At 47.2% G+C, this 24,101-nt stretch overlaps 1 protein-coding gene across 1 annotated transcript in view; it reads left to right on the forward strand.

Moving 5' to 3' along the window:
• The window catches only part of SMG6 (SMG6 nonsense mediated mRNA decay factor), a 214,971-nt gene that overhangs the window by 174,552 nt on the left and 16,318 nt on the right, over positions 1 to 24,101 (forward strand). Inside the window, exons 14-15 of the mRNA XM_070394713.1 lie at positions 16,311 to 16,487; positions 20,146 to 20,292. Of these exons, the coding sequence (XP_070250814.1) occupies positions 16,311 to 16,487; positions 20,146 to 20,292 (324 nt within the window). The remainder of the gene's footprint in view (positions 1 to 16,310; positions 16,488 to 20,145; positions 20,293 to 24,101) is intronic.

Genomic DNA, 24,101 nt, shown 5'->3' on the forward strand with positions numbered 1-24,101 from the left:
AAGCTATCGTTAAACTTCTTTTCTGCTTTGTCAGCAGCAAGAGTGACTTTAGCCTAAATAACAGAATTCGGTGACAGCTTTTAGCTCTTATGGTCAATAAAAAAGATAGTTTAGGCTGTGTGTATAGGCTTCCCTAGTACGGGCTGGTACAGAAATTTTCTCTTTCTTATCAGTTTGAAGCACTGAAACTGTACTTTAACAAAGTTTATACAGTAGTCGCCCATTATCCACAGGGGATTCATTCCAAGACCCACAGTGGATGCCTGAAAGTGAGGATTGTACTGGACCCTATATATACTATTTTTTTCTCTGCCTACATACCTATGATAAAGTTTAACATCCTCTTGTACTTTGGTGCCATTATTACATAAAATAGGGGTTACTTGTACAGAAGCACTGTGATACCGGGACAGTCAGTCTGATAACTGAGACAGCTACTAAGTGAATAATAGGCAGGTTGGGTATCTGGCATGGATACAGTGGACAAAGGGATGATTCACACCCCAGGCAGGACATAGCAGGACAGCATGAGATTTCATCATGCTACTCAGAATGGTCACAATTTAACTTAATTATCAATTGTTTGCTTCTGGAATCTTTTATTTAATAATTTTGGACCACGGTTGACCAAGAGTAACTGAAACTGCAGGAAGTAAAATCGCGGATAAGGGAAGACACTGTAATTGTTTGCATGTCGTTCTGTGTGTGTGCTCCGAAAGTAGAGCAAGCAGTGTTCCTAGTTACCGGCTGGCTGTCTCTATCCCTGTTCTTAGTCTAATAACTTGGAAAGATTTAATAAATAATCAGAAATATATTCTAACAGCAGCTTTTTTATTTATTTTTCAAATCCTATGAGGATATACTATATAGGGTTGGTGATCAGGAATGGACCAGATGAGATACCATAAACTCTAATGCCATTTTGCCAGAATGACCTGCAGAAAAATACATCTCTCTGATCTGAATAAAAGTCATAGTCCTCATGCTCTGTTCTGTTCATAAGAAATGTCCATATAAGTTATTCTGTCTGGGCTTGAGTTTACTCAATGTAAAATGGGGGTGACAATAGTACCTTTGTAAGATTTCAGTAAGGATTAAATGAGATAACATAAGTGAAAATGCCGAGATTGTAAAAATAAAAGTCTCTTCAACATGTCTGTTCTTCATAATAAGTGGAGGGGGCTGTTAAGACTCCAAAGAAACAACCAGTTATAATCCAGTTTACACCAAATTCCAATATATCTTCCCAGATTATCCTACAATTTCTATTGCTGTTTTCTGTAATTCGTAAGGATTTTCTCATAATCTCTACTATCTTCAGTTTTTACCCTCTCAGTTGTTGGTATTATCTGTGGCTTTGGATGTGAAAAAACCAAACAAACAAAAAACGCTTGTTGGATTTGCGTTTTAGACTATGTTCAGACTCCGCAAGAAATTAGGCAAGATTCGGGCATTTTCCTGAAGGCAAGGCATTATTCCAAGGATTCTCCTATAATGGAAACCCTCAAGTGAGAATCTGTGTACTCTTGAAGGAGAATAGCAAAACACCACTTTGAAAATAAAATCATGCTGTCCTGGGCATTCCAGTGCTTCCTGGGCTGGCCTTCTTTCGACACCATTCCTTTCTGCGATCCCACCCACTTAGCCCTGGCACATAGTCAGTCCCATGAACATGCCACCTGCTCGCTCTCTCTCTCTCTCCCCCTCTCCCTATCCTTTGGCTGCTCAGTTTACTTTTTCCACATCCTCACCCTATTCCAGTTCCAAACTAAATAACCTTCACAGATGGCTTGTTCCATCAGAGCTGTTTCAGAACACAGGACAGTGATGTGGGGTCCAGGAGGAACTGCCAAAGCCCGAGACTGCCCTTCCTACACAGACCCAAGACAATTTTGTCATCAGCTCCCTAGAAGTCCATGGACAGTGAGCAGAAAGGCTGGCAGATTGGGTGGTGGAATGTCTCTTTAACACTATAACCCTCTAGCAGCTAGCAACTAGTTCTCACTTAGATTTACAAGTCAAAACCTAGAGCTGGATACATTGCATACTCAATTTTCCACATAAGACAGAGCACTTTGTAGTTGGCATTTCTCCCCCAGTTTTTTACAGCATGGAAACCCAACAGGAAATGGCAGTCCCATTTGTGTTTTGGATCATGGTTTGAGTCCTTACTGAACTTCTTTGTGAACTTCTGGAGAGGTCTAGATCCCTGCCCTGCCTGACCTGAAGGGCAGTATTCCCAGCTGTCAGCACATCCTTGGGAAGAGGGTGAACTTCAGTCACCTATTAGAAATCCTGCAGATGAGAGAAGACCCAGCATTTCACTCTTTCTTTCCTGTCAGCAGGACATGTAAGTTTCCTGCCTGCCTTGTCATCAGCTTTGAGATATTTTTCTCCTACATCCCCCCAAGTATGCAGTGGTGTGTAAGCTTCTGCCCCCTTTCATGATCCCAGCACCCTCTGTCCCTCTGTTGTAATCAGATGGATCTGGTTAATTTTGCCCTCGTGACAAGACAGCATTTTCCTTGTCCTCACAGTTATTCCTGTGGGACTTAAGACCTCTCTGGTCATGGTCTCCTCTCTTTCCCTTCCTTCTGTCTCATCTCTCTCTAAGTGTAGCCTCTGGTTCCTCTGAGGTCACTGAGAAAAGGCAGTAAGTGCCATTTACTACTATAGGAGTCTCTCTTCCCTCAGTAAGCAGAGTTCCATTGAAAGACCCCCCCACCCTTCCTCCATCAAAAGCCATGTTGTTGGCTTAATCTGCTTGAATTTGGGCATAACTTGGCAGGGAACAATGGCATGTGTGGAGTGGTCTGGCCAGACAAAGCGAAGGTAACTCTCAGAGCGGACAGTTGAAGCTTCCCCTGGAAACACCAGAAAAGAGAAGGAAAAAGAAAATTCTGTGGCAGGAAAAAAAACTATTCTTTCTCTTCTCCACCTTCATATCTTCCTCCAAGATCAAGAGTTACCAGATGAACAGCAGTTTTTTGCACAGTAAAAGTTTCTGGGATTGATGGGTTTATGTAACCTTTGTGTGCCAGCTGGAAGAAGGAAGCTTTGATTTCCTTTGTCTTCCCCCATGCTCTATGATGGACCTTCCTCTCTACAATACACCCAGAGGTCAACACTGTGTAGTGCAAATAACTTTCTGGGGACACTCATGCATAGGTCTTAAGTTGGCACCCAACAGTGACTAGTTTCCCATATTCATTCAGCTCATCAGCTGATTAACTGAAGTCTTACCCGTACTGTGTCCAGGGAAATTAAATCTGAATGATAGAACTCCTTTTAGGGCACATGCAGTGAGAAATTTTTTTTTTCACGTTTCAGGTTGGTGTATTTGTTTAACCAGAACAGGCCATTTGTTTGCCAATGTGGTCTGTAATCTCATTTTATTTTTTATTTTTTAATCTTTATTGTTGAACGTATTACATATGGCCTTTTTTCCCCCTGGAATTTTTAATATTAGTACCTCTGTTCTTGCCTGTAACTTAGCCAAGTACCCATTTGATTTATGTTAATTTAAATGCAAATTCGTCATAAGTGTTTATTTTGTCTTGGGGGATGGGCCTTTTGGCTCCTGGGCAAGGGGGGTATCCTTTAGTGAAAAGGACTTGAAGTAGGTCCCTATCTCCAAAAGTATCAATACCTTCATAAGAGGCTACAAAGTATAACGGACTGAGCACAGACCTTTGGAGTAAGACAAATCTAGGTTCAAATCCCAGCTTCACCACTTACTGGGTATTTCTTTCCTCAGAGCTTCAATTTCCTCTTCCTCTTTCTATCTCACAGGATTACTGTGATAATCAAATGAAATAACATAATGCCTAGCAACCATCAGTCACCACTTCATCTCCACCACAGCTTTCCCAGTAAAATGGGATATGTCAGCCATCGAGAAGCTGTGACCAGTGAAAACTGCAGAGGAAGTAAAATGCTATTTTTTCTACTTGCCATTACCCTGAACCTCTGTCCTGGGCTTCTTGCATGCTCATGAGTTTCTGTTTTTAGAACATGCCCAACCTGAGTTTGGTCAGTGTTCTTTTTCCCTCGTGAGGATTCCTTTCATGATCAATACCCAAGGGCTTTAGGATGTCTAGATGGTGATTCTCCTAGAAGGCAAGCCTGATCCCATGCCACAAAGGTGTTGCTGGCAGACTGGTCTCCAGAGACCACTCTTGACCTCTTCGCACCTTGGCTTTTCTTAAGAAGCCTTTCCTGGCTTCAGATCTGGTGAGAAGCTAGCCAGAGAGCTTGTCCTCAGCCTCCGGTGGGACGCACAGGTTTGGCTTGTACCCTGCAAGTGGCCTGGAGGGAGCTCCAGGGTGTTGGAGATGGCCATGGGAAAGAAACGGCTCAGAAAAAAGAGCACGGTGCATGAGCCAGCAGCTCCCCACTGCCTGCTGGAGCGGGCTCAGTGAGGCCTCTGACAAGAGGCTTCAGAACACTAAACAGGTGATTAAAACATCAGTCCGAGTCTTTCCAAACTTCACAGAAAGCCAAAAACTTAGTTTGGACACCAACAGAAATTTTCCACTCTGGAGCTTTATAAACTGATCTGCTGTTTCTTCCTCTGCTCTGTGGCCAGAGGGGAGCTCTGTGCTAATGATTCCATAAAACCCTCCAAGTCTTCCTTAGTGGCTTATCATATGAGAAGAACCTATACCACCTTTTTCCATCAAGAATTGTCTCCTATGGAAACAGATTCTGAGTCATCAACCCTTCCAAAAAGGCGAAGCCCAGCTCTTGGCACTGTCCCCTAGGACAGAACAGCTCCCCCATCAAGGCCAATGGCAGAGCTGAACTGTCTTTCCTCTCCTCCTTTCCAAGATGCCTTCCCAGAATCATAGAAACCTTTAGGAATGGAAAGGGATCTTCAGGATCATCTGTATTTTGCAAACAAGGTTCAGTAACTTGCTCAGGTGAGGAGAGCATGAAGGAACTTTTCCTCTAGACCGTGCTTTCCCTGGACCTGGGCCTGTCAGCTGCCCAAGAAAAGCATACCCAGCCCAGGAGTTCAGTCTTCAGAAATCAGCAACAAGATTGCCCCTCTTTGGTTTTTTGTTTGTTTGTTTTGTTTTTTAAATTTTTATTGATTTTTTTAGAGAGAGAAATATCGACTTGTTGTTCACTTACTTATGCATTCATTGGTTGATTCTTCTATATGCCCTCACCGGGAATCAAACCCTCAACCTTGACATATCGGGACGATACTCTAACCACCTGAGCTACCCAGCCAGGACGAGGCTGCCCCCCTTTGAGTTTCTGTACTAGATCAGATTTTTCCTCTTGTGGGATATGAGCATCTTTGTCCCTAGCACAGGCAAATGGTCCAGATCCATGGGGAACTGTGACAGTTGGACACTGGTTAAGAGAAGAGGCATGTTGTAGCTCTTCCACTTACTGCATAACCTTGAGCAAGTCTGTGCCTTGATTTCTTCATCTGCCAAATTGAGATAACAGCCCTTCCTACTTCATGGAGTTGTCGAGATTAGGTGAGTTGGTGTATGTAAAGCATTTGGCATGGTGCCTCGCATGTAGCAGCCATGCTGTTATTGGGAACTTTTAAGGATGAATGAAGCACATAGCAGGTTTGTTGTTATGCCTGAGAAGGCCCAATGGTGCTCTCCCAGGAAGCGGCTCTCATGAAGTGGCAAGAACACTGGACTAGAAAGTCATTGCATCTGGCTTCAGATCTCATTGACATTACTCAAGTTTCAGTTTTCTTACCTCTGTTATCATTATCTAATTGTAATAGTTAATTGCTTCATAGGGTGCTAAGGATTTTATAGATCCTAAAAGTGCCATGGAAAACATAAGGTCATATTTTTTGTACCTTAGCTAAAGCGGAGTTGCATTTTCAAGAATTGACCAAAATTGTGGCCACGTATCTTTTCAGCTTTTACAGCAATGATTGTGAAACTTCAGTGTTCATAAGTACCTGGGAGACTTATTTAAAGTGCACAGTACAAGGCCCTATCCCCAGAAATACTAATTTATTTAGTCCAAAGTAGAGTCCAGGAATCTATAATTTTAACAAGCTCACTATGTGATTCTGATTTAGGTGGTTTGAAAAATAATGCTTTTTAGTATTCAGAGGTGAAGAAAGGAAACTAATACTTATTTAGCTTCTTCTGTGTGCCAACATTTGCCTTACTTATACTTCATCTCAAACTATGAATAGACTTTAGGTTTAGTTATCAAAGCTTGTCTTGTCTCCAACTGTGAGGTACTATTAGCCACATTTGATAACTCAGGACTCTAGATGTAGGACTCGAAAATGCAATTTATAGTGACCTTATACCTCAGCCCTAACCTCAGAGAATTTCTGTATTTTTTATATTTTTAATTTGTTGTGGGGATTCTCAAGATATGGGTGTAATATTTCCAAGAGCATAGCACCAGTGCTTTGAAGAGCGTAAGTCTCACCTCTTGCTGAGATGTGTTATACCTTACCCTGGGGCAACAGCCTCTACTTACAGCAACGTGTGATGTGCCCAGAGCTTGGCTTCTTGTGGTATCTTATTTCAAACTAGAAACTCTTGTAAGCAGTTTGTCAAAAGAGAGCACCTATCCCAAGTTATTGAGCCCAAACTTCACGGGGAACTCCACCTAAATCAGAAAGTAGCATCTCTTAATCTGTCCAGGGTGTCTGTGTGCAACACAACACAAGGAGCATGATAGTAGACAATGTGGTTAGCACCTCTCCATGATCATCATGTCCCCTGGAATTGTCCTAAGGTCCTGAGGCTGCCATTCGCCTCCCACGATGAGTCATCCACGTTGTCCAAATACCCATAGTGTATGCTGCAGATAGATTTTCTGTGTGCATGTACATACAAATTACATTGTCTGCCCTTAGGAAACTTACTTAGGACAGAAAATAGGACAGATGAACGGGAAAAGATATTGATAAGCATAAACTAATCAACAGATCAAATTATGGATATCTTGAACTTGAGAGGGAATACATTCTCAGATGACAAATTTAAGATCCAAAGGGAACTTTACAGGCTACAATGAAAGAAGTACATAACAAGATGAAATCAAATAAGAAAGAATAAATGCATAACCATAACCTTATCCAGAAAGTCAGCTGCACATAGCAAGTAGCATGCAGCCCAATACTAAATAATACCATTTCTTATAATGTGGGAGACCTCAGTGAAGGAATGTTATAAAAGGAACTAGTTAGTGGGGTTCTTGCACTTAGTGGGGGAGATACTATTTAGTTACATATGTGAAAACAATTTGGGAATTTGTTGATTTAAAAGCTCACAATGTGTTAGTGCAAGGTGGTGAACAGCAAAACCAAAGTCGTTTTAGTCTATTCATAGAATCAAGGTATCGAGAATGGAACAAGGAGATGTTCCGCTCTGTTCCCAGCCGCCAGCTCACATATGGGCACTCGCTACAGGAGACACAGTAGTCTCAGTGAAAGTCTTAGTGAAAAATAAGCAGGATGTTTAGGAGACAGTTGAAGTGAGGAACAGTTGCAGGAAGTGGGACTGTTTAGCCTAGAGAAGGTATCACACAGCAGACTTCAAATAATTTGAGACCAGTCATGTAGAAGCAGAATTAGAGTTTTTTTATGTGGCTGGAGGACAGAATTAGAAGCACTGGGGGGCAGATATGGGTTTAAAAGGGACAGACATTTCTACCAATTTAGAAAAGTTAAAAAATGGAATGGGTTCCCTGGTAGGAAGTGAGCCCCCTTGTAGACTCAAGACAGTAGCAGACCCTTTATACAGCATGGTCTGGATTGAAAGTTAACAGGGGAAATTTGTTAGGTAATAATAAAAATTACTTATTTGTTTCTTAAACATTAAGTAATGGTGGTTTTAAAAAGCTTCCTCGGGTTCTTGAATCCTTTTCCACCTGAAATAGTCAAGAAAGGGTTGGATCACTGGGAGATGATATTGAGGTTCTGGTGTGGCTCTGACTGATCAGTTACACTGTGGCATATTAGTAATACCGATGTTGAGGGCTGCTGTGAGGTCAGAGAAGATGAAGGAAGTATGGGACTAGCCTCTAGGTGCCAAAGGGACAACTGTGCATTTGGAAGAGGTTAGTGTCAGGTTACTGCAGAATCCCTCTGGACTGAAAATTCTGTGAAATCAAGATCTGCCTTGTTTCTCTTGTGTGCCCAGAATGTCTAACAGTCCCTGTCACACATTAGAGCCTTAGGAAAACTGTGTGGACAGTGGCAGGCTTGAAAAGGTTTCTTGGGGAAAAAAGTGGGGGAGGGGGGGGCGCTTTTTATCAAACTTAAAGGAAGATTAGGGAATGAATTGACTGCATAAAGGTGAAGTCACTGTAGATTAGGGAAATGATCTGTTAAGTCTCCGAGGTGCAGAGGGGAGCAAATGGCTTGCAGGGGAATATCCAACAGGTTGCCTGGGGCCTGGAGTTGAGAATTAGGAAATAATAGCAAGAAGTGAGAGTGGTAATATACAAGTGGGAGGGGTGGGTGGGTGCTAAAGAGCTTGCCCAGATCACGGAAAGCATTGAGAAAAGTTGGAATTTAATCTTGTAGCAAGGCTAAACCCAAGGGAATTCCCCATCTGACTTCCTCAGGACCCTTCTGTGTAAAAGGGATAAAGGAGGGGGTGCCAGGTCTCTACAAGGAGCTTCTCTTCCCCTCAGGCTTCCTCTTCCTTTTCCCTTGAGAGAAGAGGAATGAGACTTCTGCCCTCCTGAGTGCTATAGGTAATGTATGGGTGTGGGGGGAGGAGTCTTTGAGGTGACACCTCTGCCCCATTCCCCCCCACTGGAGCCACAGGACTTTGCTTTGTTCTTTACTGAATCCTCAGGGCCTAGAATAGTGTCTAATGCACACAGTAAGGCACTTAGTAAATGTTTGTTGAATTGAATGTTGACTAAATGTGTTGAATGCTACCAATGTCTCAGAAAGGACTTTTCACACACACACATAAAATAAATAAAGCCAGAAGTAAATCAGGTGAAGGAACCTAAACACCAGTCTAAGGGGTGGTCTCCTGATCCTGCCTGTCCAGAAGGCAAATAAGAATGTGGCTCAGAGCAACTAGAGCCCAGGATACAGTGCTCCTGGCCCAAAACTAACTGGCAGTAGGGAAACAGACTGCATTGGATATTTGCAGACTGAGACAGATGCAAGGGCTTTCATCCCCAGGGGCTGAGCTCGTAGCCTCCCCTGCTGGTTCACTGAGTGAGGGCCCAGCGCCTGTGTTCCAGGTTTCAGACCAGCTGAAGCCAGCCAGACCTGAAAGGCTTGTGTTGGCAGTGCCAGTATCCGCCCCTAATCCTGCCAATTTGGGTGGCTACTTTCAGAGCATTCTGCAGGGGAAGCAGATTGGACTGCAGCCCGTCCAATCCACTGCTGCCTATAGTTTGCTCTCTGTGACGCGCTCACTGTTAAGAATTCACCTTGCTCGTACAGCCAGAGCTCACGCTCTAGAAGAGAGTAGTTTCTCTCTGTGAGGGAACAGTTCAAGAAGAGCAAGCGGTACTCTGCCCAAGAGAACCCAGACTCCTCTCTGGCTTTGTTCAGAAGGTCCAAGCTCAGAAAATACAGGTGGGTAGAAAATGCCTCACTGGGAATTTTTCTCATCATTTCTCTTGTATTGAGAGGCCTGGAACAAGGATGCAGCAGGGTCTTGTTTAAGGAGGGTACTATTAATAAAGACAACGCCACACACACACCCCAGAATGAAGGGACCAGGTGGGCAAGGCAATTGTGACGTTCGCTACAGGGTTTTATTTCTGATGTGTGCATTGCTGGCGTGCTTGTCCTAAAGCCCAGACCCTTAGGGCCTCTCTAGAGTCTTATAAAATACATACATGCCTCTCTGGTTAAGTCCAGGAATTTTTTGGGAGAATTAGGAAGAGCGACAACTAGGGAGAGCTGGGTCCTCCCTCCACCAAGTGGCCTGTCCAGCAGCCTGGATCCAATACCTTAGCTCTGAATAAAGTATTTCAGCAGCTTCAACATGCAGGTAAGCATTCCAGGGCCTCTCCCCTCAGCCCTAGGCTGTGTGCCAGCCCCAGGCTTCCTTCCTTACCTCTGAGTCTGGTTTCCACACATCTCAGTGGTGTTAGGCAGAGTGCCCCTCCCGCCTCCGAGCAGAGTGACACAGCAAAGAAGAAAGAAAATAACAGCCACTTATTTACTGAGCACTTACTGGGCCGAAGGCACCTCGCTAAATATTGGCTATGCATTATCTCCTTTGAACATCACAAACAACTTGAGCAACAGAGGCTCAGAGACTTTAAGTAACTTGTCTAAGGAAACACAGCTAGTAAGTGGCAGTTAAGGTTTGATCTCAGGTTCAAGTTTCATAGCCTGACTGTGAAGCCTATCTCCCTGTATTCAACTTGCCTCTTCCAGAATGGACCTGTGTTTCCTACTGTACTTGCCTTCTCACTGCCAATGTGTATTCCACAACTGCTCTGTTCTCCCAGCTCTCTCCAGTGTGAACATAATCTCCCTCTCAGTAGCCAAGTGCCCGTACCTTTTGGAATCTTCAATAAAACTATTGGCGTATTCTCCCCCCCCCCCCCCCCCCCCCGCCCCCAAGTCTTCCCATCCAACCATTTGCCAGTTCCCGTGCCCTTCTTTCTAGGAAGCAAGGCAGGATATGGGTGGCCTGAGCAGGCTGCATACCACTCTGAACAGGCATCTATCTGTACATTGCCAGCTGATTTGTAATGGTCCGCATTGCCTCTGCTAAGAAGGAAACACAGCTGTTGGGACCAGACACGTGGAATGGTGTGACAACTACAGGTTGGCCAGTGATGTTAGCATTTCATCTTGTGACCCACTGACCTTCAGCTAGTCCAAACCAACTATAGAATTAGGGAGGGCTGGGTCTGGACATGGGGATCAAAAGGGATTGAGGGAGAGACCTAGGCTTAACTGTCTTGCATAGAAATGAGGGATATAGCAGGGATAGGGAAAGCATAAATGCTGATTGAGCTGATCCCTTTGGACAGTATGCCCAGGGGTTGTCAGGATATGCATCTGGCACAAGAACCATGTCTGCTCTCCCTCTGATCCCTTTGTCATTCAGCCCCTGCATTGGTTCTTCCTTTCTCTGCCCCTCTCACCCTCTCTCAATTCAATTCTACTTCAGGTAGGCTGCCAATGTCTGTCTCTGTTGTAAACTGTTGCCTCTGTCTTCAGTGATTGTTCATCCTTGTGGCCAGCTTTCCCCCTGCCCCTGGAGTCTGCTCCCCACCTGGAAGCCCCTCCCCCTAGGAATGTGAATAAAGCATTTCCTGTCTTCCCAGCTCCAGAGGATTCCCTGGATCTGAACTTTAATTGGCAGGCCTCTTCTTAGGCTGACCCACCCTTGGCCACTACAGAATTGTCCTACCTACTCTTCAGTCTCCTGTGAGAGTGAGTTGTGCATAACTAGAGGTTCCCAGTTTGTGAAAACACTTTAATCTGAGTTCAGTTTCTTATAGCCAATCCTGTAGGCTTGACTCATTGAAGATGATAATTAACCCATTGCTAATTGACCTCAAAAACCAGCCAAACAGCTTGTATTTTTACCAGCCTTGGTTGTGGATTTGTAGGCTATTTTAAGGTTTCTTAATAATCTCAGCAAGACTTCACTTTCCTGTCTGCATCTTATTTGCTCTAAGGATATTCTGTAAAATTAACAAGCTATAAAGTTTGATTGAAGGTTTCAACAAATGTGAGAATAATTGACTGCATTTAGAGAAACAAGAAAAACAACCTGTAAACTTGAGTTTGTAGGGGAAAACCCATGTGATTTTTCTCTTTAACCAGAGGAGCAATAACAAGCAGGACTTTCTAAGACCAAAAAATATAGAACTGGCTGATAATGCACGTTTAAATTCTGATTCCCTTCAAATCAAAAGCTCAGAAAAAGAAATTTTGAAAAATCTAACCAACCACTACGATGCTCATGCCTTCCAGGAGGTCTGTATGGAGAAAACGGGGACCCATAAAGATAAAAGAGTTTCTCATTCCCTGGAGTCTGCATCCAGAGGAGCCTGGTTCCACTCTCTGACCCAGCCTCCTGTTCCCTTGCTAGACTGGGGTAGTGGTGGGAGGTGTCCTCCCTTCCCCATGGCTGCTTTGAGGTGTGTGTATTAAATCTTACAACTCAGACTACAGCAGACTCTGGTGCCTGGTGCTCAGTTCCTTTTCTCTCTCGCCCTCCCCTGTCTTCCATAAGACAGCTTAGATCTCTTTTTCTTTTTCTTTTTTCTTTTTTTTTTTAGATCTCTCTTTCTGTTTCTACCTGGGCATCTCTGCCCAAGGTGGGCATGCCCTCTGCTGAGTGGCTGTGGAGAGTCACCAGTTTTCAGAGAACTCCATTCTTGGCTTATCTGTCATTCCCTAAGGTTCCCAAGATCAGTAACTCAATCTGCCTTCCCTCTTCTCTCTGGACCTAGAAGTTTCTTCCTTCTTTCCTCAAGATCTAACCTTCCTCTTAACTCCAGCCTCCACCTGCCCCCATGCATGCTCACATTCTGTCTTTCTAAGGAACTGAGCCTGGGACTGGCCAGGCTCCTGCACCGCCTTGCCGCATCTCACTTTCAGTTTTCCTTTCTGCTTGGTTCTTTGCGTGTGGACCTGATCGGGTGATAACTGGAGCCCTGAAGCTAGAGGTTTCAGTTCCCACTGACGGGGCACGCTGCCTCAGATGGTCCTCAGAAGGAAAAGGGGCTTTCTCTGGGTGCCTTGCTTTCAGCTCTTCCCTGACCTAAAGCCCCAGTTTGTTTCCAAAGATGACTGGAGTGATTTATGTAAGACATTTTGTCCATTAATTCTGGAGTTCCTAATAATCTCTGCAGTGAGTCCCCCTCCAGAAAGGCCATGACTGCCAATGAGAAGGTGCAGGGTCCCGGGTTTCCTGGGGCACTCCCTAGCCAGCAGCCTTTTTCCCACCTCTAGCCCCAGTCCAGCACAACCTGTTAACAGACGAGGAAGGAACACCATGCTGCCCAGCTCTCTCCCCTCTAGAGAATCCAGAGTTTGCCCAGAGCTACAATGTACATACCACTTACATTCTCTGTTTTTCATTGATACAAGATGGAAAAATATACTCATGAAAAGAGCTGTTGTGGGGATTATGTCATACAGTTCATCTGGACTCCTTCCTCTCCAAGCAGGGAGCCTAGCTTTAACCCCTCTCCTACCAGGAAGTCCTCCTGGGCCAGCCAAAAATTATCTCAGAGTTGGCTCTTTGTGGGTGGTTTGAAGGGCTTCTTCCATCATGATGTCTCTTATTTACCATATTTAAACGTTTGTCCCCCAGGTTCAAGTGCTGGAGGCTTTGTCTAGGAGAATATTATCATCAATCTGTGAAACTCTAGGGTCCTCACCCCTCTAGGCTCATTTCTCATACCACAAAGCAGAATGCTTTAGCTGGCATGCTAGCAAACTAGAGACAGGAGGCTTCTCTGTGCCTCTGGGCAAGCCCTAGACTTTGTGCCTCTAGGTTCCCCATTTACCGAATAGCTAGAACCCCATGTCTTTCACCCACAGTGCACTTTGGAAAGATAAGGAGACTGTGTACAATCTTGGCTGGTCCCCTGCCTGTTGGATTGCAAAGCAACAGGGACCCTCTTCTAAAAGGTTGGGTGACTTTTCTTTCTCCAGACAGGTAGAATCCTTTTCAGGCCTCTTAGCACCAGCTCAAAGACCCCACTGGATCAAAGCCCTTTTCAGAATCAGCCAAGAGTGCCCTTGCCCTTCGTGGAGGGACTAATGGCCCTAGTAAACAAAATCTCAGGGGAAAGCAGGTGCCTTCTAAAGGAGTGAAAATGAAAAAGGGACTATTGGGGGGCGGGGGGCGTTCCATTGTGCTGTTTAGTCTCTGTGAATGACAGTTCCCAGTGATCCTCTAAGGATGTGTGCAGGCAGGCTCAGGATGTCTGCATCCCTAGGTCCCGCTGTGCCCTGGAAATCCCCATCTCCAGAAATCCACATCCACACATGTGGTCTTTCTCCTTCTTGGCCAGGAATTGCACACTTCCTGAGCCACTCAGAATGCCACCCAGCCTATGTTCTAACAGCGGGAATTTTCCTGCCCTCCCGTCAGCACACACGCTCGGGCACACTCTCCTCTTCTGGGTGGATTGCTGCTGCACATTACAGGAGTGCCAGCATAACCTCTCACCATCCGGGTGATGCCAAGGACCCTGGCAAGCTTCTTTTCTGTCCTCCTCCCCCCTAAGCCCCCACCTCCTTGCCATTCAGCAGTAGCAGCCTCATACCGAAAAGGAAAGTCCTGGACCCATTACATAATTCTCCATAGTGCAAGCAGTAGCTGGGGCATAAGGTCAGAGGTCATAGTGGGGTCAGGTGGCTGACACACACTGTAACGACAAGGTGGTTAAAATTAGACCACAGAGAGGAAACTGGCAGTCTTGTGGAAATGCAGAAGTTTCCTCTGCAAGTGTGAGGCTGGGGATTCAGGGAGGCCACTGTGCGTGCTGCCTGCCAGGCTATTACTCATTTCAGCTCTGTTCTTTAATGCCTTTTAGCCCCTGCTTCTGTATTTCTAGCCTTCCTCATCACATGTTTGAATACACGCAATGGAATCCATGGTTACCTGCCCTGGTCCAAGGAGAGCTTCCTTCCTCCTTCAAGGAGGTGTAAGCCCAGGACCAGGCACTCCAAGCTCAAGACAGCTATTCTTTCCAAAGCCTTATCTGGGTAGCTGAGCACCTTTTAGGTTAGCCTCTCAGGTGGAGGTAGTTGAAGTGCATAGCCTGAGATTCAGGCCTGTAGTGATTCCAGGACCATTGGCCACATGGGAGCAGGATGGCGTGAGCAGGAGCCACTCCTCTGCAGGGAGAATAGCAGGTTTTGATGGAAAAGGGGGTAGAGGATGGAGTCACATAGCACCTGCGATAGAGTGGTGCTCGTTTCCACAGTGTCCCAGGAACAGGGATCATGCCTGCCTGGTGGCTCCTGATGGTACTCAGCCGACTTTCTCTGTGCTTGTCAGTCCTTACTGTGAGCTTCCTGTGTGCCCCACTCCCTGGCAAGGGGAGCTTAGGAGATGTAGTCTTTGCCACCAGTGGGGTTATTGTCCAAGTGAAGGAGTAACAAATGCACCTGTGAAATAGCAACAATCAAAGACAGACTCCAGGTTCATACTTTACTGTGTGATTCAGACATAGAATTCCCTACCGTATTGTGGAGTGGGAAAGCTTTGAGGGGGCAGGGGACACTCAGTATGGGCTAGAGTCAGTGATGATGAGAACGGGCTGCCACCCTGTGGCATATCTGACCACTGAAGTGTGTTTCCCTGCGTGGATTGGCCTTCACCAGCTTCCGAGCTTCAGATCAAATAGGCCCCCTCCTTTGCCTTGGTGGGTGCCCTTTCATATGGAGGAGAGGACCACAGAGGCCAGAGATGGAGAAGGGCATGAGGGGGTGCAAGCAAAGCAGATGGGTTTGCAGGTGAGGCCACCATGTGTGTGTGGTCTCACAGGAAAAGGACCCCAGACAAGGTGACTATGGAGACTTCATCTGAGACACTTACAAATTTGACGATTGCTTAAGATATTGAATTTCATTTCAGCTAAATCAGCCCCAGCTTCTCTGACAGCACTGGCTTATGTGCTGATGTGGCCACATGGGAGCAGGATGGCGTGAACCCTGGAGGAGCAGAGCTTTGGTGAAACACCCCCACCTGCTTTGCCTGTCTCCCTTCTCCTGACAACAATTTCCTGCCTGAGCCCAGTCTCTGAGTATGAGAAGCTCTTAGGTGGGGCAGAACCCGCCAGGGGAAGCCCAAAATGATCTGGCTGAAATGAAACAGCCAAGAAAGCCCTCATCATTCATTTTGCACTCAGCTGAAAGTTCTCCTTTTGGGAGTCTGGCGAGAGGGGAGCTTGGAAAAGAATGGAGAGTGGCTGTGAGGGGTACCAGAAAGCTGTGTTCTGTGAAAGCCACCAGTGGTTGGCACTCCACCCTTCCTTCTATCAATTAGATACCAAACTTAAAAGAATTTAATTTATTCTTTGTTATTATCAGGACTTCGGGGGGCAGGAGGGAGGCACAACCCCAGAGGATACCTGTCATTGATTCTGGGGTTGTCTGCTACCCTCGAGATGACCTAAGGAGAGACAGTAGTGACTTTCTTCCCTTAGAAGATCTTGGTCCTCACCCCTTGGCCCTTGCTCACCGTGTCACACATGCACGCACACCGCACACTCAGTCTGTCTCCCTTGCCCAGCAACATTGACACATTCTTATGTGCTCCGCTGCCAACAGTGTCTCTCATCTTCATCTTCCCTTTCAGAAAATGCTGTTTTTCTTCTCTCCTTTTGCCCTGTAGGTTATTGCAGCCGACTGCAAAAGGGTCACAGTGCTGAAGTATTTTCTGGAAGCCCTTTGTGGACAAGAAGAGCCTCTGCTGGCATTCAAGGGTGGAAAATATGTGTCAGTGGCACCCGTCCCAGACACCATGGGAAAGGAAATGGGAAGCCAAGAGGGAAAACAACTGGAAGATGAGGTACTATGCGGGAAGAGCCCGCTGTGGCAGAGGGAAGGCTCCCCTTCCTCCCCCTCCAGCCCTGCTCTGCCCATGGCTTCGGCTTCTACCCCTGGTTATTTATAACCACTCAGAGCAGTGTCAATGTTAACGTGACCAGCCAACTTCTCAAGAGTGCACTCTGCTGGTGCCCCTTCCTGCCAGTCCCACCCCAGTGCCTCCATCTCTGCTACGAGTTCCAGATGCTTCTTTTTAATGTTGCATTGGAGAAGGGAGGGAAAGAAAGAGTTTAATAATGTGCAGCTCCGGAGGCTTAGGAAAGGGAGTGGAGGGGGGTGTTAGGGTTCAGGCTGAGGATCAAGTTTATAGATGTGTGGAGCTCAGCGCAGCACAGGCCTGAACTCCAGCCTCTAGCACACGTACAGGAAGAGCTGACATTGCTGGCCCCGTGTGGAAAATCACCCCTCCCCCGCCCTACCCTCTCTCCCTCATTCCCTCCCTCCCTCCCTCCTGCACATCCTGATGTGATTAAGGAATTCTCTTGTTTGTTTGCCCTTGGTTGTTCCTGTAGCCCTTGCTTCACTCCAAACCGTGTGCGCTCACTGTAGTGTGCGCTCGCATGAGCCTGTGTACCTACCCCTGCTAAACCTCACTGGCAGTTGCCCTGCCATGCATGTATGTGTCTTTCTGGGGGTGGTTGCTGTCGTGGGTCTGTCGGTGCTGGGCTTGTGTGTCAGTTTAAGTTGAACACTGCTTCCAGCTTCCCTGCCGTCTGTGGGTTCTGAGTAAATGTGAGTGTGTAGCGGTGTTGGCACATGTGTGTGTTTAATATCATTGCCAGCTGCCCTGCTGTGTGTCTGGGTGTGGGTAACTCTGTCTGGGTGTGTGTGCACACAGCTCACTTTTGCCTGATGTTTGATTCTTACCTTCTTTTACCCCACAGTGTTAAAGACAGAGGGGACTTCGGTGGGAAGGAACGTGGGACTTAAGGAAGGGACGGAAGCAATTCCAGCCAGAGGCCAGGTCACCCGTAGGCCAACACAGTCATTTGGCCCGCAGGAGTCTCAAGCGCCTGGTGGAGCAGGGTGGGGTGCAGGGATGAAATCAGCAACAGGCCAGGGAAGCCAGATGTCAGCTGGAAGCTGTCGTTTGTGATCTGAAACAGTGATAGAGTGGCCACCTTTGGTTCAGTCTTCAGAGCGCAGTCTTGGACTGGCTTCATTAGAATAGCTGGAGAACCCCACCCCACCCCTGATGATACAGGCTCAGCTTCCAGGACAGAGGTAGTTCCAGGGATAAAGCTGAGCCCACAATTCCAGACTCCCCAGATGAAACCTGGGCAGGAAATAATGGGAAAGAATGAGCTGTCAGCATGGGAGGAGACAGTGGGGTTGCTGAAGCCATCGGGGTGTCCAGGCTTCAGGCGGGACAGAGCAGTGCCACCCAAGCCCTGGGTACTGTGCAGGGAAGCATGGGTGGGGCAGTGCTAAGTCAGTTATCTCACCCACACCGGGAGGCTGAGGCAGCCATGGAAGGTCAGGAAGGCTAGCTCTCCAGGATTGCTGTAAGAGATGTCCTCCGGCCAGTGGAGCCTGCAATGCCAAATCAAGTTAAGCAAGTGAGGCCCAGAGAGAGGGGCTGAGCCACAGTTCTTTCACTCCTACAGGGAACAGACCAGTTCTCTGGTCCCAGACCTTGGTGGTGCCCCCACGCTCTCTCCTTCAAGTCTTATTAACCAGACAAAGGTTGTGACCCATGCCACACTGCCCACTTCTTCCTTTTCCCACGAGCCTTCTGAGTTCCTTGTATGTTAGTGGCCCCTGGGAAACCCTACTTACCCAGGTCTGTGTAATTTCATAACCCTGAACTTCCTCGTTTGCTGTGAGAGCTGAGCAAACCTCAGACAAGCCTTGCTGACCCTCCTTTGACCTCAGTCAAGCTCACTCAGAGCCCCATGATAACCCAGTGTATCCTGATCAGAGCAGGCAGAGGCCTCGTTCCCTCGTGGGCCAGTCAGGCATCCTATTCCACTCACCCCAGTCTAGGTTAACAAGGAAGTAAATATGTAGTGTCTTCCTCCTTCCGAGGGTCTCTCTGGAAGTGCACCATGTGACACCATAGCCTGTCGGTTGTCAGATGAGTGGTAACTGCAGACAGCACCCAGACCCCTCTTAGGATAGTAGCAGTTCTGGCCCTATCCTGATATCTCATCTGTGCTCAGACAACAAGACTGAGTCACTTAAGCTGATCGGGAGAGAAGAGGTAGATACTTCTTAAGGCATCATTCTTCACGAAGATAACAGTCTAGTTGCTTAGGGATGCTACCGAAGCACCTGTCGTTCCACCCTAGACTCTGCTACCCCACACACTTTACCAACCACTTTCAGCCAAAACCCACTGGAGAACCATCCGGATATGGGCAGTTAGGGGAGAGAGCAGGGTGTACAGCACAGGTCCTTGGTGGGGCTATGGGAGACCCGGTGAAGCCGAGCCACTCTGGGATGGATCTGGGCTCACCGTCCAGATTAGGCCCCCACCCCTGTGCTGGTTGATATTTTTAGTAAGAGCACAGACTTTGGAGTTTGTCTCACTAGAGTCCCTGCTATGTCACTTACTAGCTTTGTGACCTTGAGCAAATTGTTTAACTCTAAACCTCGGTTTGTTCATTTGTAAAATAGGGATTATAATAGCATCTGTTTCTCAGGCCATTGTGAGCATTAAATGAGTTAATACATGAAAAACAGCCCTGTCCTTGGCCAGTGCTAAGCTCTCAGTAAATGGTAGCCATTATTGTCATAATCATTGTCATCATTATCATCGAGTTAGAAACACAGGAATCTCCTCCTACTAAATCACTCCCTGTTGCCCATGCTAACCCTGTCCCTCAAAGGAAGCTGCTTGGGCAGCTGCATGTTCTCTACTGACCAAGGCCAAAAGTGAGAGAGAGGAATGGAGCCTGGGACCACCCGGGGAGCAGTGGCTTCTGAGAGCTGAAGCTGCAAGCAGGGAGGTGCCATCCCTGTGGAAGGCTCCACCAGCCTGCAGGAGACTCAAGCTAGCAGCTATCTCCCAGCCTGCCCAAGCTCCGGTAGGGCAGCTGAGCAAGGTCATGTCATGTGAATTCCTATAAGGAGGCCCAGCCCTGACACCACCAGGCTGTGGTCTTAAAAAGAAACCAGGGCAAGGTCTGCTGAGCTACAGCATCTGCTCCCTGACGCTGTCTGGGACAAGGGAGCTTCCATGCCTAACTCCCAGCTGTTGGCCAGAATTGATTCCTATCAGATTATTAGCATGAATTAGATTTAAATTGGGTTGTTTAACTTTCTCTGTTGTTTTCCCCTTTGGTGATTTCAAAACAAAAATAGACCTAAAGTTTGACTTTGTGAGTTTGTGCAAAGGAGAATGAAGAGCTGTGAGTAGAAACATGAAAGTTATCCGTGAGAGTGACTTACGGTGTGGTCTCTGACTCTGGCATTCAGAAAGAGTCCTAGAGTACAAAAGGGAGCAACAGTGGGGGAGGGAGTGACAGCTTCTCTTTACCCCTCACACCTTGGGGCCCTTTGTAAGAAATGTCTAAAGAAGCTTAGAGTGGGGGTGCGGGAAGGATAGAAAGGTGGGTCTGGTAAGTGTCATGGGCTCACAGTATCCTCTCTTTCCTGGCCTGTTTCGCCACCCAAAGGAGGAGGACGTGGTGATTGAAGACTTTGAAGAAGATTCAGAGGCTGAAGGCAGCGGGGGCGAGGATGACATCAAGGAGCTTCGGGCCAAGAAGCTGGCCCTGGCCAGGAAGATAGCCGAGCAGCAGCGTCGCCAAGAAAAGATCCAGGTGGGGCCTGCCTGGGAGGATGGCTCCCATCAGGGGCATGAGGGGATGTGAGCATGGAGCAGGGGTAAGCAGGATCGTCTCAGGAAGAGTCTCACATGTCTGGTTCCACCCCGTTTTCTTTCTCTGTCACTAAGTTCTGATAGCACATTTGGTGCCTGGAGGCTCCCTCCTCCTGGGATCGAAGTTTTGAAGTTCTCCTGAACCTTATCCGTACAGTCCCAGAGAGGCCAGGGACTCTCTGTTGAGAACACCTGTTCTCAGGGGGGGAGAATGTCATGGCCACAGTCTGCTTATCTGGATTCCCAGTGTGATGGCCGAGCCCCTCTGCAGACCTCTAAACCTTCCCAGAGAGAAACTGCTTGATCTCCACACGAGGATTCCTCCACCATCAGCCCTCTGTGGACCCATACCTCCACTTCCAGCAAGTTTTTCTTTTCTTTTATCTTCCTTTTTTCCTTTAAGCTGCACCCGTGGGCATGCTTATTGATTCCAAAGAGAGGAAGGGAGACACAGAAACATCAATGTGAGAGGAAAACATTAATCCGTTGCCTCCTGTACTTGCCCTGACCAGGGATCAAATCTGACCGGGGATCGAATCCGCAGCCTAGGTATGTGCCTTGACTGGGGATTGAACCTGCAACCTTTTGGGGGCATGGGACGACACTCCAACAACTGAGTCACCCAGCCAGGCCAGCATGTTTTTTGTATGGCTCTTCCAGGTCTGCCTTCTTGCACTGTACGCTCTCTGCCTCTTATCCAGGGCTCAGGGCAGACAGGGAAGAGCCAGTCACACTCTCCCATTTAACTATGTGCTTGGGAAGCATCAGGCCCCTTTAGGAACGTCTGTTTTCAGCTCTTTTCAGACACCCTTCACCTTTGGCAGAGGCCTCAGTGCATGAGGTCAAGCAGACCTGACCACGGTCTGGGCTCCACCACTTACTAGCTTTGTGATTTTTGGCAAATTGTTTAATTTCTCAGAGCCTGTTTCCTCGTCTGTAAAGTGAAAGTGGTAACAGCACCTACCTCTTAGAATTGCTGTGAAGTCTACAAAAACCGGCCCATGTAAAGTGCTTAGCACAGTGCATGGCACACAGAATGTGCTTTATAAATGTCATTGTGGGCTAATATTGTTCCAATCACCCATCGTACAGAGCCCCGGCCTAAGCAGGGAATAAGCATCAGTTGGGATCCGTCTTTCTTTAGATATTTTCATGTCCCCTGCACACTGGAACCCAGTGTGTGATACCTCTGCCAGCACCATCCACCCCAACCAGGGATTGTTTCCTTCCGTATTATGGCCACAGTCTTGCTCTGTAGCCAGCACTGCCTCCTCAGCCCTCCTGTGGAGCCCTCTGTTGTAGCCCACTAAGCAGCTTCATCCTCACGTCTGTCTTCCTGTTCTGTGGCTCTTTTTTCCCTCACCATCGGTCTCACCAAAAGTTCTACCTATACTCACCACCTCTATTTCTTGATTCTCCACTCAGCAATTATATAATCTGTATCATAAGTCACCAAGTGCCTGCCTTTATAAGTCTCAGTCCCCATCATAGTTGACCTCCCTGTAGCATTGGACCCTGAAGCTGCCTTCTCCCAGCTTCAGTTTAACAAGTAAACCCTCATATCTCTCTCTCTCTCTCTCTCTCTCTCTCTCTCTCTCTCTCTCTCTCTCTCTTTTGACCTAGGCTTCCTCACCACTATTCTTTGCTTGGTCTCCTCCTTCTTTCTGTTATTTTTTAGTCTCAGCGCATAGACTTGGCACTCAGCAGGTATTCCTTGAGTAACTTAATAGATGGTAGCAACTAGAGCATCATCTTAAATTCCTTGCTGGGTTTTAACCCCTTGGGTCTGATTTCATTTTTTGTTTTTTTATCAAATCTATCTGTTCACTCATTTATTCCCCTCTCTCTATTCTCATTGCCACTACTGCTAGTCTAAGCCAGGTACTGACTTGGGTTATAGCAATCAAGGCCTCTGCATCGCACAACTCCAGGGGGTGCTGCTTACCTTGTAGCCTGTGAATGGCACCTCTTGCAGTAGCGCAGCCCACAGCCTGCGTGCCACGTTCACTGCCTCCAGTGCATCTTACATGTCCTCATCATTCTCTTCCCAGAAGAGCCGTTCTCCTGCTCAGAAATCATCAGAGCCTTTGCTTGGCTGGGTCCTTATTATTGCATTCAAGGCTTTCTTGTGTGTTCACAACCTCTTCCCAAACCCCTTGAGCCCTTACCTATCTATTACATTGGGCAAAGTGTTTAACTTCTCTGAGCCTGTTTCCTCATCTATAAAATGAAAGTGGTAGCAGCACCTACCTCAGACCTTAGAATGACAGTGCATGTAAAGTGCCTGCCCACACCGAGGCCCTCCTGCCTGGACAATACAGTGGGGCCTTGACGTACGAGTTTAATTCATTCCGTGACGGAGCTCGTAACTCAAATTACTCGTATGTCAAATCAACAATGAACGAGTGAGACACGTGATGCTGGGCTGATGTTGTGGCGTTCACTGTGACGTTCGCTGCGCCAACTAGCGGTGGGGTATCTGAAGCTGGCTCGTAACCCGAATTTTAGCTCGCAATTCAAAGCAAAAAATCGACCGAGAGACTGCTCGTATCTCGAAAAACTCGTTAGTCGGGACACTCATAAGTCAAGGCCCCACTGTACTACCCTCCTCTCCTTTCCCACTCTTGGATCTTTGTTCATGCTGTTCCCTTTTTCCTGCTCCACATTTCCTGTTACCTATTGAAATTCTATTCCTCCTTCAATCCCCAGATGAAACTCCATCTCCCCAGTGAAGCTTTCCCTGATTCCCCCCAGGAGGACTTAATCTCTCTCTGCTCAGTGTTCTTGTAGCACTGACTTACACTTCATGTGTGAAACTTACATCACATCTCATATTACACTTATTTCTGGACTTGTTCCTCTACTGTACTATGAACTCCTTAGAATAGGATACCCTATCTTCAGCTCAGTTTAGTAAGGTGGTCAGAGGCTCAGGAGGGAACAAATGTCCCATCCCATCGTGTACAGTGGAGTGGAGAAGCCAGTGATTTGAAGTGTGAGTGAGCACTGTTACAAAAGAGAAGGACAGGATGTGGGAGCATATGCTATGGGGACGTGGCCTTGTCTAGAGCGCCGTGTTCAGTTCTGCCTCTCCACGGACAAGCAGCACCTTACAAATAGGAGGTCTTGTATGAAGCTTGACTTCCGGTGCCAGCGGCTGCCCTGTCAGAAAGCCTATTCTCCCTGCCACCTCCTTTAGAGTAGGCTGCTCAGGCCTAGGCACCAAGGGCCTGCTGTGGTTTGACCAAGGCTGGGGTTGCTGTTGCCCCTTTAAGAACAGGCCCCACATGAACTGCTGCTGGCGGCCCTGCCTCCTGTCAGCCTTCTTCCTCCAGCCTCACAGCCACAGGAGGATTTCTCAGCAGAGGAAAAATTCCCCCCTTCCCTTCTCCCCCCCCCCCTTTAATGCCCGGGGCCCTTCACTTCCATAATTCTTCATTTTCCAGCCTTGAACGTAAGCCAGACACATCTGTCTGGCCATATGCGTGAACCCTGGAGTCTGTGCCGAGGTGGCTGTAAAACAGGGCCGGTGAAGGCCCTTCTGGGAGAGCACACACATGTGTGTGCCCTCGGGCCATTGGCTCCCTGCCCAGAACCACGGGGCTGCAGCGCTCCAAACCCATGTTAACCTTTTCTTATTTTTCCTCTTTTTGTTTACTTTAAGGGGGGAAAATCCCAAGGAAAAGGTATAAATTGTCCTGGGAGTGGGGGAGAGGCTCCTAGCTAGAGAGGCCATTATTGTTGGCAGGT

Source organism: Myotis yumanensis, unplaced genomic scaffold, assembly GCF_028538775.1.
Source record: "Myotis yumanensis isolate MYYU_CA2020_CCGP unplaced genomic scaffold, mMyoYum1.0.hap1 SCAF_16, whole genome shotgun sequence".
Lineage (NCBI taxonomy): Eukaryota > Metazoa > Chordata > Mammalia > Chiroptera > Vespertilionidae > Myotis > Myotis yumanensis.